At 57.3% G+C, this 18,389-nt stretch overlaps 1 protein-coding gene across 4 annotated transcripts in view; it reads left to right on the top strand.

Moving 5' to 3' along the window:
• The window catches only part of DPP6 (dipeptidyl peptidase like 6), an 846,033-nt gene that overhangs the window by 722,515 nt on the left and 105,129 nt on the right, over positions 1-18,389 (top strand). For all 4 annotated transcript variants that reach the window (XM_031455765.2, XM_031455767.2, XM_064487178.1 and 1 more), the window contains exon 8: positions 7,654-7,774. In XM_031455765.2, coding sequence (XP_031311625.1) covers positions 7,654-7,774 — 121 coding nt within the window. The remainder of the gene's footprint in view (positions 1-7,653; positions 7,775-18,389) is intronic.

Here is an 18,389-nt window from a genome sequence, read left to right as displayed (position 1 = left end):
AGGCTTGAATTTAGGTGCGATATAGAAAGATCGAGAGAGTGCTCAGACTGCTTCCTCCCAGTCAGCAAATCTCCCCGCTCTCTCCACGTCCTTAGAGAGCTTTTGGTCCTCAGTCTGTGTTTTCACTCAGACCCCCTCCCGTGAAGACCCGGCGGTCCAGCCATTCCCACCGGACAGGTGCTCGGAAGCGTTTGTGATCAGCGGCAGAGGGAGCGGGTCTCAGCGTGCGTCAGTCCCCAGGGGGCTCGCCGGGACCCCGCAGGTCTGGGGACGTCCTGAGAACTAGCCTTTCTGCGGGTTCCCGGGTGCTGCTGCGCCGCTGGCCCCGGGCCGTCGTTGGAGAATCCCGGGCTTACGGGCCAAGCAGCTCGTTTCTGATTCTGTCACTTACTAGCCCTGTGACCTTGCCTTAAAGCTTAACTTCCCTGAGCCTGAGTCTTGTTTCTATAAAACAGGACTAACGTCTTCCTTTCCAGGGTGTCCAGACAGCGAGAGGCCATGGATCACGGGCTCTGGAGCGCGCTTCCTGGGTCCACACCCTGGCGTCTCCCTCTTGGGCAAGCGTGGCCTTTCTGAGCCCGGTGTCCCTGCCCCTCTGAGAGCGTCTCTAGTGCCTGGCACCGCGGTGCACCCTCAGCACTGGTATGACGCCGCTAACCAACAAATATCCAGCCCCAAGTGCCTTGTGTGCGAGGCTCTGATGTGGGCGTAAAAGCCAACACAAGCTCAGGTCTCCGTTTTCTTGGAGATTATAACTTTGTAGGGAGACAACCTAAAGAGAATTTAGTAACTGGGAGTTTTGATAAGTGCTCCACACACAGCTCAGAAAGCAACGGGGCAGCATCGCTTTGCGGAAGGAGAGCCCGTGCAGGGGAATGACAAGAGAAGGTGTCCGGGCCGTTAGACTCCAGCTGAGCCAAGAGTCCTTGAGGCCAAGAGGAGAAAGTGGACGCTCAGGGGCTCCCTGTGGTCCTGAGTGAGTGGCCTGGGCTGATGCTGGCTTATTCAGAGGCCAGTTCCAAAATACATTGTCAGTTCTTGAAGTGAAGCCTCCAGGAGACTGTTCTGCGTTAGCATGAAGACGCGCTACCCCCCAAGTGGGGACTGCCGCTGAGCGCTCAGCCAGCCAGCCAGGCATAAAACAGAAGCACATAGTCTCCTGGGTCGGGTAACCCGGTAAACCCCACCGTCCTTGGGCTGGTGGGACGAGAGTTGCGCAGACTGGCTGTAACTGGTGATCGCAGCACGTCTGATGGCTGCTTTCCGCTCGGCAGAGGAGACAGCCTCCCACCGAGAGGGGTGGGGGTCCCTCTCCAGGAGTTTGCCACGCTGCCTAAAAGCCCCTGTTAGAGGCCCCCTGTGTGTCTTTGAAGTGTCCTTTCCACGCTGAATCCTTTAAAGAAAAGCAGTTTGTTCGGTGGTTGATGCTAATACCAGACGGTGAATTATTCCGTGGCATCTCCCGGTGACACGAGATGAGGCACTAGGGCAGGAGGGAGCGGGTGCCTGAGGAACGGCACGGCCCCCGTCCAGGTGCCGCCAGGGACAGCGCCGGGCCTCGGGCGGGGGCTGCGGTGCCGGCTGAAGACAGAAGGGGGAAGGAGCAGGTGACATGATGACTGGGGCTTTACTGACATGTAGAGTCTGTTTCCCCCCCGACTGCAGCACGCTGGGGTCACTGTGAGCGCCGAATTTCGCCTTCATGCTAAGTGGGTCTCCTTTCGAATACAAGTGTGGTGATACCTCCACTAGTCAATTTCCTAAGCGTCCTTTCCTGATCTCAGACACCCGTGAGCCTTTGGATTCCAGTGGCAAGTGTGGAGGGAACCTCAGGGTCATCCCGTCAGCCTCGTGCTTTGCAGGGAAGGACGTGAGATTGAGCGGGGTTAAGGGGCCCGGTCAAAGCTGGATGACTCGTGGGCTCAGCGAAAACTGAGGTTTCTGCTTCAAGCCCAGCATTCCCTCTGCTTCACCTTCCAGCCGAGCTGAGCTGCTGCCGCTCAGTCAGGTGCTGAGCCATTCCGTTCAGTTCCCTTTGGACCTTGATTTTCCACAACTAGAGGCTGAGTTGTGCCCAGTGATGGTGGTGATCCCCTTCCTGGGTCCTGAGATAACTGGTCCCTTCACTGGGCCCGTGTGGCTCTGAGCTTTATTGTAAACACCCTGCGAACATGAGGGTGGGCACTTCTACTGTCATCAACTTTGAAAGCGGTTAGGGTTATCGAGGGTACAGCACACTTACACACACGCGCGCGCGCACACACGCACGCACACGCATGCACACGGACACTGACTTCTTCTCGGTGAGGCACCTGACGCTGTGTTCTAGATTCCCAGAAAAGTCAGGTAAAGCCTCAGCTAGCCAAACCCCACTAACGCCTATACTAAAGATTGGGGTGGGTTCCCCCTACTGTTTACATGGGAGGGTAATAATAACAGCGTCAAGGAAAAGAGCTTCAGGAGCAGAAGAGATTTAATCCAGTCCCTTTTTTAACACCGTAATTCTGGGCAATGAAAACGTGTTTATACTGATGATCTTAGGCTGTATAAAACCCTTAGGCACTGATGATTCCACGTTGTGCACCTTGTCCTATTTAATAAACCAGAAAGTAGAAAACACAGAGGTATTTCCCCAGTAAGGAGACTGAAACTGAAAGCTCTTCTTAATTAGAAAATTCACCAAGAGAATCTGTTTCGCCGAAAGCTCCCCTTCCTCCGGAGAATCCCCGCCGATGGCACTTGAGCGTGTGAACCGTGTGTGGTCAAAAGTGCTCAGTGTGGAAAATCAAACTGATAAAAATGTGATTCATTTTGTAAGAACAGCGAAATACACTTTGCTCCACATTTCCAGTCCACTTGGTTTGAATTACAAGAAATCTCTATTTAGATTCGGGGCGAGGTCCCGCGCGAGGGGCGCGCCGGGGCTGCTGGACGTGGGCGCGGCTCCCGCCATCCAGCGCAAGGACAGCCGAAGCACTGCAGGTGCCTGGAGATGAGGGAAGGCGTTGGCCTTGGTGAATCACGATGAAGTCGCGGCAAGTCCTGTGAAACTTGGACATCCGACAGCTGGTTGTTTGAAAACCAGCACACTTGCTGCTCACGGAGCCCCTCCGTGTACATGGTCCTGTTGAGGATGCAGAGGGGAAAAGCAAGGGTTAGGAGACGCATCCCCGCCTGCTTGTTGCCAAAAAATGGCCTCTGTGCCCGCAGCCAAAATAGAAATGGACACAGAGTTTTGGGAGGACAGAAAAGAAACAGCTTCACTGCTCTGCCAGCCAAAGGGAGTCGCAGCAGGCCCATGCCTTAGAGACCGAGCTCCCCTGGGAGGGGCCGTCAGGGAGTCGCACAGGAAGAGTCCGGAGACCAACCAAGGCTTCTGATCGGGTCCTGTGTGCGCAGGGGCCGTGCTCCTCTCCTCCATACGGTACCTCGCTGGACTGATGTCCCCGAGTCCGGTGATGGCACCTTCTGCTCCTAGAGGTGATGAGCGGGGCCCTCCGACATCTTGGTGCTGGGACGACAGGTGCCCAAGGGGGAGGGCGAGTGCTCTAAGGGGGGAGAGAAAAAATAACGTGCAGTTTAAAATCAGGCCACAGCGTGCTTCCGTGTGAGGGAAGCCAGTCTAGGTCGCTGTAACGCAGTGACAGATACTGTGCGGCTACACACTCCAGAGGGAGCTGTGGAGAGACACGTGCAGGTGCTGGAGAGGGGGAAACTGCGGCAGCAAAGACTCCACGGAGCACAGGGAAAGAAAGTGCTGAGGACGCTTGGGGATGGCGAGGGCAGGGACGCTGCAGCCACCGGGGGCCCTGAGGAGGAAGGGTTGTCCAGGCTGAGAGGAAGCTGCGGGCTCGTTTGGGAGACAGAAGAGAGCTGAGCCTGGCGAGAGGAAATCTGGAATGGGGAGTGACTTGGAGGGTGGTGATGGCTTTGAATCCTGAGCAGAGGGCTTCGGAGCTTAATCCTGGCGGCTCGGAAAAAGAGGAAAACCTGGGGTGACTTCTGAAAGGAAAGAAGAGTTACTCTTGCTCAACAGGTATGTGTTGAATTTTAACACAGTTCTCTGACAAGGAGGAACGCTGCGCTAGGACAATTTCCCGGCGTTTTCATTGGTGCGGCTGCCAACATGATGCAGGTGGAGCAGGGTGACGATGAAGGACTTGAGCTGGGAGGCAGCTCTGCACTCAGTAGCCCCTCCGACGGCCCCCTGCGGCCTGTCACACGTGGAGAGCTTCAGTATGGACGGTGCCATCAAACGAGACCTCGGAGGGCCCTTCCCATCGTCCCCAGGCTGCCCGCGGCCCTCTGAGGGGGTTCCGACTTCCTCTGCTTTGGGACCTCCTACCTCTTTGCCCTTCAGCCACATCCAGAAAACTTTTCACCACAACCTCCTCCAAAGTCACTCTTCCTGTGTTTTCTAACATCTCTGGGCTTACTAGATTCCATCCCTTTGAGCTTTCAAAAATTCCAGAAATTCTGCTTTCCAGGAGTTTCCCTTCTTGGTCGTGCCTTAGGGAGCGTGGCCTCGGGCTTGCTCTCCACACTGAATAAAGCCGCACGGCCGCGTGGGCAGCAGCAGGGGCACTGGCCGCAGCCGGGCCTCCCACGCCTCCGGGTTGCTGGGTCGCGCCCCCGCCTTCTGGAGCCACGGGGCTCCACTGGCATCAGGGGCTGCAGGGAGGGCAGTCCGGGCCAGCAAACCATGACCCCTTCCATCGCCCGTGTTCCGGTGAAGTTGATGGACATTTCTTTCATCGAAAAAGTGTATGTGTCTAGTTCTGCAAAGAGGTGACGTGGCCACAGGAGGGGAGGGGGGAGAGGCCAGAAAGCAGAGGACATGGGGTCTCATCATACTGGAATCTGGTCGCTGAGAAGACAGAATGAACCCCAAGGAGAAACTTGGGGGTGAACTCTGCAGCTTTCCCCTGGAAGGCCCTGCAGGTGGGCGAGGGGCTGGGCCATCAGCACAGATCAGACGGCGCCTGCCACCCCGGGGAAGGCGAAGCTCCCCCCCTGCCCCGGAACCAGAGCCTGACGTGACGGGTGTGCGCTGAGCCACCGGTGCACGGCAGTGGGCGAGGAGAGGAGGCCCCAGCGCTCACCCAGTGTCTCGTCTTACCGAGACCCAGCACCCTGGGGTTTCCCACCCTCCCCGTGCCCAGTGTGGTGTCACCACGGATGAAACCGAGCGCCTTTCTTACCCTTTACTCCCATGTCTTCGCCGGGATGTCAAAGGGAAACAGAAAACATCTTCAAAGCAAAGCGCACTCTTCCATCCTACGTGTTTCCTTTTGTTTTTCTTCCACTAAAAATAAAGCCAGGGTGAAAAGGGATTAAATATCTCTCATGGCAAATTTTATTTATTCCAATTATTAATCGGCTACGGTCTGATTTGACTCAGAAGATTTATCGTAGGCTTCAAACGTGTAAAAGAAGTTAAAATTCAGTCATGCGTCTCACCCTTGGGCAAGCCTGTGAGAACGGGTGCTGAAATTAAATTCGGATGTGTGCTCGTGTCCGGAAGCTTCCCAGCCCATTTCTGGCTGAAGCGAATGCTTTGAGAGGCAGGAGGCCTGAGCAGAAAGCTAACACTTAATCCAGCTGCGTCCTTCCTTGAGAATGGTCCGTGGGAACTGCCATTCCTGCGTCTCCCATTTAAAAGGTCAATATTTACTCTTTTTCCTATGCTTGCAAAACACCCCCCTCACTGCTCTCTTGCATGACACTGACAATTTTTTTTAGAATTTCTTTTTTAAAAAAAACTGAAATTCAGTCTTGTTCTTGGTCTTTATAGCTTGGTTTCCATAAACATTGAGTATTTGCATCATGTTCTGAAGCGCTCTGGGGAAGCAGGCAGAGGATTTAGATGCAGAAAACACAGGGCAGAATTAACGGTGCCTCAAGAACAGGCTGGTTTATGCTGTGAGAGCTTCGGGAGGTGGTAGATTTTCCCCGGGCCACTGCTTCATAAACGTGGTTGCACAGTGGAGTAGCCTAGGGTGTGTCTTTAAAATGCTGACCCCAGGACCCCACCCTAGATTCTGGCCACTGGACTGGGCTCTTGGACCTGGCGGGAGGATTTTCAAAAACTCCTCAGATCAGCCTAATACGCGTCAGAATTCCAGCCCTGACCAGACCACCCACCTCCCCTCCCCAGAGGCTGACGGTTGACACACGTCTTCCAGTGCACCCAGCACTGCGGACGGGCCACCAGCTGACCCAGAGAACAGCTCGAGAACCGCTTTGCTTCCTCCCGCGTCACTCTCCCAGGTCAGGGCGTCCTCCCGGCTGTCTCCCAGCTGGTTCACTCCATCCACCTCCGTGGAGGTGACAGGCTGGCTCCTGCTGGTCTTCCTCACCCACACGGCCTCGGGCACCTGGAGAAGACTCGTATTTACCCGTGCTGCTCCCTCCTCTCGCCTCCGCCCAGGGCTTCCACTGCCCCGGGACCCCTCAGCCTGGAGCAGAGACCTTTGGGAGCTGGCACCCGCCGCCCCGGCTTCCTCACCTGCTCCTCCCCCTCCCGCCCAGCAGGACCCGGCACGGGGGACCCTGGACCCGTTCCTCCAACTCCCCAGGCCCACGCTTGCCTCTGGGTTTCTCTCAAGCCGTTTCCTCCGTGTGACGTAACTTCTCAGTCCCCTTTCTTCATCCTGCTCCTCACTCAGGTCTCAACCTAAAAATACTTTCTCAAAATCCTGACACCTGCTGCAGCACAGATGGACCAGGGGGACGCTCTGCTCGGTGGGGCAAGCCAGTCACAGCAGGACAGTGCTGTGCTGTCCTGCCCACGTGAGGTCCCTAGGGGAGTCAGGCTCGGAGAGACAGAAAGTTGATTGCTGGGTTCCGGGGACAGGAGACAGGAATGGGGAGTCAGTGTTTAATGGGGATGGGTTCTAATTTTGCAAGATGCAAAGAGTTCTGGTGGTGCCGGTTGCACAACACTGTGAACGCACTTCACGCCACGGAACCATACCCTTAGAAATCGTTAAGGTGGAAAATTTTGTCGTGTGTGTTTTATTCCAGTTTAAAAAAATTACTTTCAGTCAGTTTTTCAGGGAATCCTCACCTGTCCTTCGGCCTGAGTTAGCAGTACTGCTACATGCTCCCAGAGCTCCACCTATCCCATCAGGGCATTTCTCTGTCAAAGCCTGTCTTCTTTACCAGATTGTAAGTGGAAATAAAAGCACATAATATAATCCAGCCCACCTCACTTCTCACTGTGCTCTCCCGAGACAGGCCCAGAGCAGGTAGGTGCCCACTAAATCATTTTCAATAAATGTTGAGTGAAGAAATCTCAGATTTCAGGGTTCCCAGCCCACCCGTCATAGTTGCCAGGAAAAGCACAATTGCTCAGGTGGCCGATGCAGTTTGATGATGCAGTTTGATGTTAACGTACCTAACAGTATCAGACAAGCTGCACAGTCGTGGCAGACAGTGATGCTGGGTGAGCCGTGTGGAGTCTGTGTCTCGGGCTGGCCTTAAATGACACTGGAGGGGGCTGCACCCCAAGTGATCCTGAGACCACCCTTGTTCTACCAAATAAACGCAGCTGGAAAGCGCAGACCGCAGCGCTGGTTTGGGGCGTTTTCAGAGCACCCTGTTCGTAAGCACCGCCTTGACTAACACTGTTTCCTTCTCTTTCCAAATCAGATATTTATCTTTGAAAACAACATCTACTATTGCGCGCACGTCGGGAAGCAGGCCATCCGCGTGGTCTCGACGGGGCGGGAAGGCGTCATCTACAACGGCCTCAGCGACTGGCTGTACGAAGGTAGGGCCCGCGGCGCGGCCGGCGGGGTGCTCCCGGGGTCGCTGCTGCCGACTTGGGGTGGGCGGCGGCCGTGTCTCCTCTGACTCCAGCTGTGAGTTCAGCTCCCGTTTCTGGAGGGTCTGCTAAATGCCGAGGATCCTGCGGAGCCCCGGGAGCAGCAGGCGGCCCGCGGGGGCCTGCGTGTGGGCGCGCCTGGCGCGGGCGTGGGGCCTTCCCGCGGCCCGGCCCCCCCCCCGGAGGGCGGGGGGCGCGGCCGGGTGGCTTCCTTGTGCCCAGGGTGACTCGGGGAGCGGCCCGGGTCGCAGGCACGCGGGTCTGCCGCTCCCCGTCTGAGGGGCTGAGGGCCGGGTTCTGGTCCTGCCGGGGGAGGGAGAGAGGGAAAGGAAAGAAGAGGCCAGAGCTTCGGAAGGAGGGCGGGGCGGCAGAGTGCCTTGCTGCCGAGCGCAGCCGCCGCGGTGGGCGTCTGCTGCCTCTGGCCTTCCTCTGGCGCCGGGGAGCCCGGCGGCTCGCAGGAGGAGACAGCTACGGATCTGCGCGAGCGGCTCTCTTGTCAAACGCTTATAGTCCGTCTCCCTGCTCATGAGAACCTGGCTGTCCCAGTAACTGCCGCGTGTTGACCGCGGGTGGTGCAGGCGCCACGCCAAGCCCTCGGGTGTCTGTTACCTCATCCGCTCCCCCTTAGTCCCTTAGTAAGCTGGTACTGCGATCACCACCACCGCGCGGCCCGGTCAGCACCGGGTCTCCTGGTCCCGGGGGCTGGGAAGTCTGGATCAGGGCTCCAGCAGGTCTGGTGTCCGCGAGGGCTCTCCTCCTGGCCTGCAGACAGCCACCTTCCCCCCGTGTCCGTGATGGAGAGAGACAGGGAGACAGAGACAGGGAGGAAGCTCTGGCCTCTCCATCCTCCTAGAAGGGCACGAACCCCATCTTGGGGGTTTTGGCTTCAAGGTGAATTCTGTGGGGCCACAAACATCGGGTCCACAGCGCCCCTGTGGCAGGACCCTGACATGAGTGCTGTTCTGGACACTTCACAGAGGAGGCATGGTGACGGTGAGTCAGCTTCCCAAGGTCACACAAGGTCAGAGGAGACGAGTGGGGGAATGTCCCTGTCCAAGTCCAGGACAGTTCCCTTTCCAGAACTGCGGACGTGAGCCAGGAGGCTGGCACCGCCAGCCCCGGGCTGATAAACAGCATGTCCTTCTCAGCCTACCCGCCTGAGACCGCCTGGTCACGGCAAGAGCTCTCCGTGCTGGGCCAGGGCAGAGGTCAGGGGATACTTAGGACGTGGTCAACCCAGAAAGTTCCATCTCCCCTCGTGGGGTGCATCCCTCAGGCTGGGGTGCTGCCTGTACGATGACACGTGAAGCAGGCAGACGGGTCAGCTCTGTCTCACTTCTCTTCACAGTTTCACTGAAGTCGCTGAGGCACAGAGTTCTGTGACGTGATTTCCTTTGTTTTAATTGAGACATAAGTTGTATACAATAAAATGTGCAGCTGTGGGGACACAGTGTGATGCTTTTGACAAACATATGCACCGTGTAGCCCCGTCAAGACATGGAACATTCTGTCTTCTCAGAAAATCCCCTTTCCAGTCAACTCTCTCCCCAACCCGAGACTCCCTTCCAGAGGCCACCAGCGTCCTGAGTTCTGTGCAGCTGGTTTTCTAATAGAATGCGGGACCTCAGGACCGACCAGAGTGGTCCTCCTCGGTGTGGTCACCCTGGCCCCCCTGTTTATTCCAACATAGCGTCCACTACTCAGAGCACCCACGACCCCGGGTTCTGAGCTGCCGTCTGGGCCCCGGGGGAATTGACCTTGCGGTTTGACTGAGCTCACATGAGGATGTCACGGGAGTGAAATGGACACTGTCCAGCGTCCACTGTGCTCACCAGCTCTGTGCACAAATAGCCCGCTGAGCGGCAGGCCCCCAGTTCCAGAGGTCAGTGCGGTAACAGCCCAATGGCCCCCAAAGAGAGAGGGCCCTGGAGTCCTGCTGGCAGGGCCTTGACCTGCTCAAGGAGTAATCTCCTTAAAACATCCATCAGCAGGACATTTGGAATATCTTTTTTAGCATCTTCCTAAGAAAATAAGAAGCTCATTGCCTTGCAGTTCAAGGTGTTAGCTTTTGCTTTAGCAAATCCACTGAAAGGAAATTTTTCTTCAAGGCATTTACAGGAAATTGCGTCGGTGTGATAAAAAGGCCCCAGATATTTTATATCAGTCACAGCGGATGTGGTGGCTTAATCTGCTCAGTGCTGCTCCCTGGAAGGTTGCAGACCCTGATGCCTGGACTTCTGAAGCTGGGAGCCTGGGAGCCCTGGGGAATCTTGGCTCCTTTTTTCATAATAGGAAGGTAGACTTTGAAGATTGCCTTTTTCTGATCTGTGGCTTAACTGTTTCACTTCCAGATGACCCTTGAAAAAAAAAAAAAGGAAAAAAGAGTAGGAGGAAAAATACCCTGAAAGCTTTTGCAGGGGCTGGATGTGCCTGGAGATGCTGGTTCTGAGAAGCTAAGCTATGTAAATTCTAAACAACCCTGCAGTCCGTGTGCTTGTTGGCAGCCAAAGGCCATATTGATTTGTTTTGTTTTCTGAAAAAGGATTTTAAATGTATTGAACCTTTCCAGAACTTTGAGGGCTGAGGGAGAGAAGAGGTAGGAGACATGGGGACTGCCAGGAATGTCCGTCCCCCGCTCACAGGTCTACACCACCACCCCCTCCGGTGGGAAACGCCCCCCCATCACCGGAAGCAACCCCCGCAGGCAGAAGTGCCCCCTGACGGCTCGGGCGTGTGTCTCAGAGACTCTCCAGACGCCCTGCCTCGTGGTGGCTACAGGCTGGTTCTATAAGCAAAGTGCGTGTCTTTACATTATACTTCTGGGCCAATGTCCTGCAGTTACACAGAATTTTGATTTTAATGTGAGATTAAAGACGACTTAAAAGTGCCCTGCAGCTGTGTAAGGTGTACTGCAGCTGGTTCTCCAGAACTAAAATTTAGATGTTACTAGAGCTCTTTGAGAACTTGAAACGAGGGCTCTGTGAAGAATTTGCACCTTCACACAAGCCTTAGCAATATTTGGCAAAGCTCCCTCCACGCAGCCATTTGGGCAGCGAGCTGGATTGTCCGTGGTTTTACGAGAGGCTCCTGGTCGCCGTGTCAGAGCTGATCATGTTCTCCTGTCGCTGCCGTTCGTTTCTGTTATTTTCAGCTTCATCATTTCATCATGCACACGAGGTACAGTGGTACAGCACAAAATTTGGGGCCAAAAACTTTTCAGTAATGAAACTTAAAGCCATTACACGTTTCCCCTGAACCGTGAGACATCTGCGCCCCTATTGCCAAAGTGGCCACGTGCATAACCCAAAAGAAACATCTATGATCTGCCATTGTCATGAAACGGCTAGTTCCCCTGCGGAAAGCTGGAGTGTGTCGGCTCACTGGAGAGCCCCCCACACGTGTGTACAAGCCCCCATCTCCTCAGCTCCTCCGGGGGCTGGTGGAGGAAGGGTAGGGGCGCGAACCTGAGAAGCCTGGCGTCAGGGGAGCTGAGAAATCCCTGAAGGGTGTTATTCAGTGTCTGGTGTGGTGGATGAAACGCGGGGTGGAATTTTAACCTGAACTAGTCCAGAGCTTAACAGGACCTGGAAACATGATCAGACGCGGGGACGCTGTGGGTGGGCGGCCTGGCTGGGTGGGTGTCAGCAGGAGTGAAGCTGAGCACGGCCCGCCCCCCCCCCCCGGCTTGTGCTCTGGTGTCAGCCCGTCCGCTCGGCTTTAGGGCCCACGCGGTCAGGTGGCGCCCAGTTGACAGTGACCAGGGGTAGAAGCGTGAGGCCGGGAAGCGTGTGTCCTTGCCCACTCCCCTCTGTTCTTTCTCCTTTCTCCCTGCCTCCCCTTTCCCGTAGCCCCGGTGCTGCTGAAGGCCCCCTCCCCCTGGGGGCACGGCCCCCATGATGCTCTGTCCTCTGCGCACCTGCCCGGGAGACCCCCGGGCTCCTCTCCCTGTCCCCGAGCTGGTGCTGGTGTGGAGGGGGTGGGAGACAGTAGGGCCTCTTCCCAGAGCTCTGCAGGGGAGGCATGTGTTGTGCATCCTGAGTTGGAGCTCAGAATGTGCTGGAAGCACTGCTCGCTGGAGTCGGCCTGCGCGCTGGAGTCAGCCCGTGCGGACAGCCGCTAGCGCCTTGCTAATTAAGCTGGAATCGTCAGAGCTGCCCGTCTGACACCCATGCCTGGTCATGTGGTCCTTACCCTTCACGTTCAAACTTCCATCCAGAGGCTGCAAAGCCCGGCAAGGCTGGGGCGAGGCTGGGGCAAGCATGCAGTTCTTCACATGGCCTCCTCAGGCGTCCCTCCCAGAGTCAGCAGCTCCGTGTGCAAGGAGGCGGTGCTCTGAGAGGCCTCAGCCACAGGCCAGGGCCCAGGTGGACGGGCCGAGTCCCTTCCTGAGTGTGTTTTTGGGGTGACCCCACGCCCTATGATCTCGGTTGTCTGAGGAGGCAGGGAGTGGACTGGGGGAACGGCTTTCATGGGAAACATGATTGCGACCGGAGCCCAGAGGAGATCGGCGGGGTGATCTGAGTCTGTGTGCCCCCACAGGAAATGTATCCCCATAAAGAAGAATTCCTCCCTGACGACCCCCCAATCTTTCTAAATTCCCAGGCAAAACGAAATCGCTAAGTACTGTCCCCGTGGACCGTGCGCATTGGATCTGAGCTAAACTCGTGCTTTATTAAATGTTTGGTGAGCTGTGTGGGCTGTGTCCTGCGTGGACGGTCAGTGTGTCTGGCCCACTCTGCACATGTCATAAGTGGCCTGAGCCGGTTTGGGACTGCCCACGGCCACAGCCTTCTAGCGCACAGCCCTCGCCGTGGACTGCTAGACGTGGGGTGGGGGGGTACTGCACACCAGATTTTCATCAGTAAGGAGGGGTTTCAATGCCTCTTGTGCTATTTTTAAAACTCCCTGACATACATTTAGATATGATGCTCTGCAGTGCTGACAGAGCCACTCTGGAGTGTAGATTCTTGACTGAGCTCTTCAAGTGCTAACATCTCAGAGGTTCCTGGCTAGGGCACCTCATTGCCAGCGAACTGCATCTGGTGGGGATGCAGGGAGCTGACACCCCCGCCACGCAGTGCTCCGGCTGGCCCGCTGGTTCTAGAGTAAGCAGCACGGCCAGGAGCCCACAGACGTGGAATCACGGTCAGTCCCGTACGCTGTTGTTCAAACCATGGCTTTGTGCTTCTTCCGACTCAGTGCGGGTTACTTCTCTGATGTGCGTGCTGGGAGTCTTGGTCAGACCGGGAAACCTCTCTCTGAGTTGCCAGAAGCCTGTGATCGGCTTCACAAAGCCCTGTCCTGCGAGGGCGGCAGAGCTGCGGTCAGGAGCAGGGCTCTGTGGCCCCTGTGCCTGCCTCCGAATGTGGCTTCACCCCTTACCAGCCGCATGGACCTGGATGCGTATGTAACCCTTTGTGTCTCTGTTTTCTCATCTGAAAAGCGAGAGTCACAGCGATCTGTTCCCTGAGGTCTGATGGAAATGAAAGGAGCCCACACGGGGACAGTTCTCAGAACAGTGCCCCCCAGTGTCAGTTCTGAAAACTCTTAAAGTCTATTCACTCCTGAGTTACTGGCTGTGATGTGTTTACAGAGCAAGTGTGTGGCTTCCTACTCAACCTGGAGAGGACACCTGTGCGGAATGAACATCTCTCCGAACCTTCTCTCTGCGTTTAGATTCACCAGGCTGCAGTCACATCCCCCGTTTGTCACCGACACCTGACCGGTCTGTTCTCTGTGAGCACCAAAGGTCTGGTGCCTCGGTCAGAAGGATGCTTCATGATGGCTTGCAGAAATTAAATACTTAAAAATGATGTTCAATTCACCCATGACTTCTGAAGAAGGATAAGAAAGGAAGGTGACAGTGGGAACACCTGCAGGTAATCGGCACCTGGAACTGCCCCCAGACCTGAGAGCTGCTGGCCTGAGCACTGGCTGCACCTGACGGCTGACCTTTCGTGCAGTAACTTAGTGCTTTCTGTCTTTTGTGTAAGTGAAGCGAGCGCTTTTCCTGTGTAGCCCTCGTCTCCAGCTCCAGACAGTGTCAGTGACCTTGACTGGGGCACATGTGCATTTCACCTTGTGGAGAAACACAGAAGAGCCTAAGGCTGCTCAGCGGGGCCCCACTCAGCTCCGGCCCAGGCGTGGAGGGGATGGCCTTCGTCTCCCCTCATTCCGTCTACACTTTCTCTGACCCAGGGACGGACGTCTTCAGGTTTCTAGGTCCCTGTGCACAAGAACAGTGGTCGAAGGCAGGGACTGAAACCGTCAGGTGCGTGGGGAGGTGATGGCCAGTCTACGCGGTCCAGCTGGCTACCGCGGGTCTCCTCGCCCACCGTGCTGGGCCCTCCACTTCCTCTCCTCAGGTCCCATCAGATCACCCCCAGCCCCACTCCTTATTCCTGCAGTAGGTAAGCCGTGACTCCACTGACCACTGACCACCAGAGGTGAACCGTGACTGCCGCTGACCACGTGAGATGTAGACCATGGTCACCAGAGGTGAACTGCGACCCCCTGCTGCCCGCACGTCTCCCAGTCGTGATGGTCCCTCCACATTCTTACCTGTCCTCTGGGTGCTGCCTCAGCTCCAAAATTTGGACACAGGAATCCTAGAAACCCTCCCAAGGAAATCATTTGGGCTCCCTCTTTTCAGTGTCACTGGCATTCATTTCTGCAAACTTCCTTCAGCAAAAGTCACAACCTGGCTATTGAAAAGCCACGGGAACTGTCACCCTTACTGTGATCGTGAGCTTCAGGTTTATCCGCAGGGATAAAGGAAGCAGGGGAGGCAGCAGGGACGGTGGCCGTCCCCATCCGAGGCGCCGACGGGGTGGCATTGCCGCTGACCGGGCTCCACGCCGCCTCCTAATCGTGCGGCTCGCGGTTCACCTGCTGCAGGAACGAGAGCAGGAACCCCCAGCTCTGGCCGAGCCCGTCCCCTGCCGGGCCTGGTGCAGAATAACGTGTCGAACCCTCTGTGGGAAGGGAGCACTGCTGCTCTCCGGCCACAGCTGTGGAGACTTGGCTCAGCATCGTTAAGTGACTTTCCTGTGGTCGCACAGCCAGTAAGTGGTTCCAGACCTGGCCTCCTAACCACCTGCCCACTGTGTGCACGAAAGCTGCATTCACTTTCCGCAGATAGGCTTGATCAGTGCTCAGATGTGAGTGGACCGTCCATCACCTTGGCACGGCCTGCTGGGCACTCAGCCTTCGACACACCCAGCTCCGTGAAACGCACCCCTCAGGGCGCAGATTTGAGAGCCCAGCGGCCTGAGTTTGAGTCCCTGCACTGCCGTTTAGGGCCCGCTGACCCTGAGGAAGTCACGTACCTTGTCTGACCTCAGGTTCCTCATCTGAAAAGGCAGAGCTCAGGCACCTTCCCCAGAGAATCACTGTGGGGTCAGACAAGATCATAGCCGTGAGAGCACAGGCGCCGGGAGGCAGCGCCATGTGACCTTGCCGTCCGCGCCATTCCGTGTCAGCGCGTGGAGGTGAGATGTTCTCTGAGGGTAAAGCTCCCGCCTGCCCGCCCTGCTGTCGGACGCGACCGAGTCTCAGGTGGCCGTGTGCCCAGCGCAGAGCGAGCGTCTGCCACGAAGCGGGCAGAGGTGTCTTTACAGGAAGGCTGGACCCGGGCAGCTGCAAGCACGGCGTCCCCGGAGCGCGCCCCCGGGTGCGGGCTGAGGGCCACGCGGTGGTCTTGGGTTTCTCCCGAGAGAAACTTGCAGAGATGTCTTGCCCGTAATCGTCCCCTTCGTGGCTCCTTGTTTCCCGTACTTACCTTCACCGCCTCCTGACGGCCACGGTGCCCGGGTGCTTTGGTCTTTGGTCAGCGTTCTGTCTCACTGCCTCTGCACCCTGGGCACGCACAGTGAGAGCTGGGGTTTCAGCCACACGATAAAAGGACCGTTCGGTTGTGGGGACTGGGCATCATCCTAGTCGGTCTCCGGATGTCTCTCTGACAGCTCTCGACTGAAGGTGATGCAGCCAAAGCTGGGGCGAGACCGCCGAGCAGGCTGAGGGAGGAACGCGTTCCACTGTAGAACGCTGGATGGTAGTCTAGGACGTCTAGGGGGTGGCGGGGGCCCTGCCGATGGAAACAGATACTGGAAATTTGACCTGGAATTTCCCGTCAAGTTCAGAGCTAAGGACCGAGCTCGTGACCTTGCTTTGCAGCCCGGCATCCTCCCCTCTGGGCTGAAATCAGCCTGGTCAGAGGAGGCAGGAAGGGCGAGGCACGGTCAGGCTGTGAATAACGCACACAAAGCAAACCAAGCACCACCGAAGGGCTTCAACGCGAGGAGAAGCCACCCCTCCAGGGTCTGCTCCCCGGGGCGGCCCAGGGCCTCAGGCAGGGCCAGCCAGCATGCTGGTGGAGAAGGGGGCGCTCTGTTCTGGGGGACACACGCTGGCCTGGAACTGACGGGGCAGGCTCTCCTGCCCGCAGCTCATCCCCCAGAGCTGGTCACCTGGGCCGGGAAGTGCCGCCCCAGCCGCCGTCCAGAGCAGGGGGAACCGGACCTGCCAGGGAAGCAACACTAAAGATGCCGCATCCGGGCGGCAGACCCCAGATCTGGGGTCACAGCAGAAGAGGAGTTTGCTGCTGGTGGGTCCCTCAGAACCGATGGGAAGCTTGAGGGGCAGCCAGAGAGCGGGGGCCACTGAGGGAGCTGGGTGTGGGGGGCCCAGTGAGGCTTCAGTGCTGCCGCCGCCGCCCAGCGCTGGGAGGGGTGGGGCCCGGGTGAGGGCGTGCCGTCGGCCCGGAGCACACGTGGTGTCGGGAGCTGCTGCAGATAGAAACGCCACGTGCCCGCGCTGGCCCGTCTGAGAAACAGCTGGGGTCCGAAACTTCCTGTCCTTGCAAGCTCACCTTGTCTCCTGCTTAATGGCTGGGAGTGGGGGGACTCACCCCCATCACCGGCTTGTGGGGCTGCTGCTGCCACGAGAAGGCCGGTCAGTGTCACGTGCTCCCTCCTTCTGGGCATCTCCTCGGAGTCCCTGTGTTAACGGATGTGCTTCCCAGTGAGCAGCCCCCGACTGCAGAGGAGGGACCGCTGGACAGCCAGGCCCACTGCAGCGGCCTCGTGTGACACTGAAACGGCTGGACGGCAGACCCCGGTCCTCGGGGTCCGGAGCAGAATCTGCGTTTGATTTTCCAGTGCGGGCTTGTCAGTGTCTCCGAAAGGTAACTGATGATCTTACTCGTGTGAGGGGAGAGCCTGCCTGGACTTGTGAAATCAGAAATGAGACGTCTGCAGGGAAAACGCTGCCTAAACACGTGCGGAGAGTTCCCACTGGTCCTGAGGAAGGTTTCTCACGATTAACTACCTAGTCCTGAGAGATTCTGATAAATAATACATGATGCTCCGTGGTTATATTTTTAAAGCTTTTAATTATGCATCGATTGTGAGACTAAGACAAACACATCTTCATTTTTTCGTTACAGAGTCTTAATGAACTTTGGGTATTTGTGGCTGACGTCCCAATGCCCTTGGGAGCTTCAGTTCCTTTTAGTCTTTTCTGTCTCCTTAAGTCATGTAAGGATGTGAGACCTTTTGCATCGAGAGCTTTGCTAACACTTCTGCTGAAATGAGGCAGCAAACCCTTGGAGGAAAGGGCAGGCTCTGTGCTCGCAGGTGCTCGAAACAGCTCTGCCTGCGGCTCAGAGGCCGGGCCAGCTTCTGCCCTCTCTCCACTGAGCCCGCTTCCTACCCTCTCTGGGCCTCAGTGTCTTCTCCCTGCTCTGGAGACACTGCGGGACGGACCAGGTGAGGCTGCTCTCCCCCCCGGCTGCGCTTCATGCTTAACGTCTGTGCTGGGCCTGCAGCGTGAAGTCTGTATCCGCACAGGGGACTTTGCAGTGAGGCACCTCCCTGTCCTCAGGCTCGTCGGTGGGTGGCGGGAGCCCCGCACCCCGGCAGTAAAGCGGGGGTGGGGCACAGCCCAGGGCAGCCCTGTCTCCTCCCTTCTGCTGCCCACACGGGGCCCTGCGTGCTGGGAAGAGGTGCACCCCGTGCCTCTGGTACGCCTCCTCCCTGCCCCCAGCCTGCCTCTCTTTTTTACCCCCTCTTCTTTCTTCCAATAAAATTTGCCTTTTCGATACGGCTTTTCTCTTTGCGAAAGGCTGCCCTTGGAAAGGGGCGGGGGTGAAGTGACAGCCTGGCTTCTGCACCTCAGAGCCGCCTGGACGACGCACCCTGGGGAAGGCGTGCTCCTGTCTCTGACTCCGTGAACCAGGGCCGGGGCTGGAAGGGCAGCCCGGGGCGTGGGCTGCAGTCCGCCTCACGTCTTAGCCTCCCTGCTGCAGGAGAGGTGGTCCTGGGAAGACCAAGCAGAGGGAGTTGGGGTCACTGTGTCGTGTTGTCCTGGAGTGACTCCTGCACCGGGTGGAGGTCAGCATGCAGGCCCAGTGTCCCCACCGCACAACTTGTGACTCTGAGCCCCCGAGTAGCAAGGCCCAGCGTCCCCCAGGAGGCAGGGCACCCGCTCCCTCTGGGCACAGGCCCCTGAGTCAGCCCCTCCGTCTACACTGGGCTTTACTCCAAGGCCAAGGCTCATCCGT

The sequence above is a fragment of the Camelus dromedarius genome, chromosome 7 (genome assembly GCF_036321535.1).
Source record: "Camelus dromedarius isolate mCamDro1 chromosome 7, mCamDro1.pat, whole genome shotgun sequence".
NCBI lineage: Eukaryota > Metazoa > Chordata > Mammalia > Artiodactyla > Camelidae > Camelus > Camelus dromedarius.
Note: the sequence above shows the minus strand (reverse complement) of the source record. Positions and strands in the feature narration are given on the sequence as shown.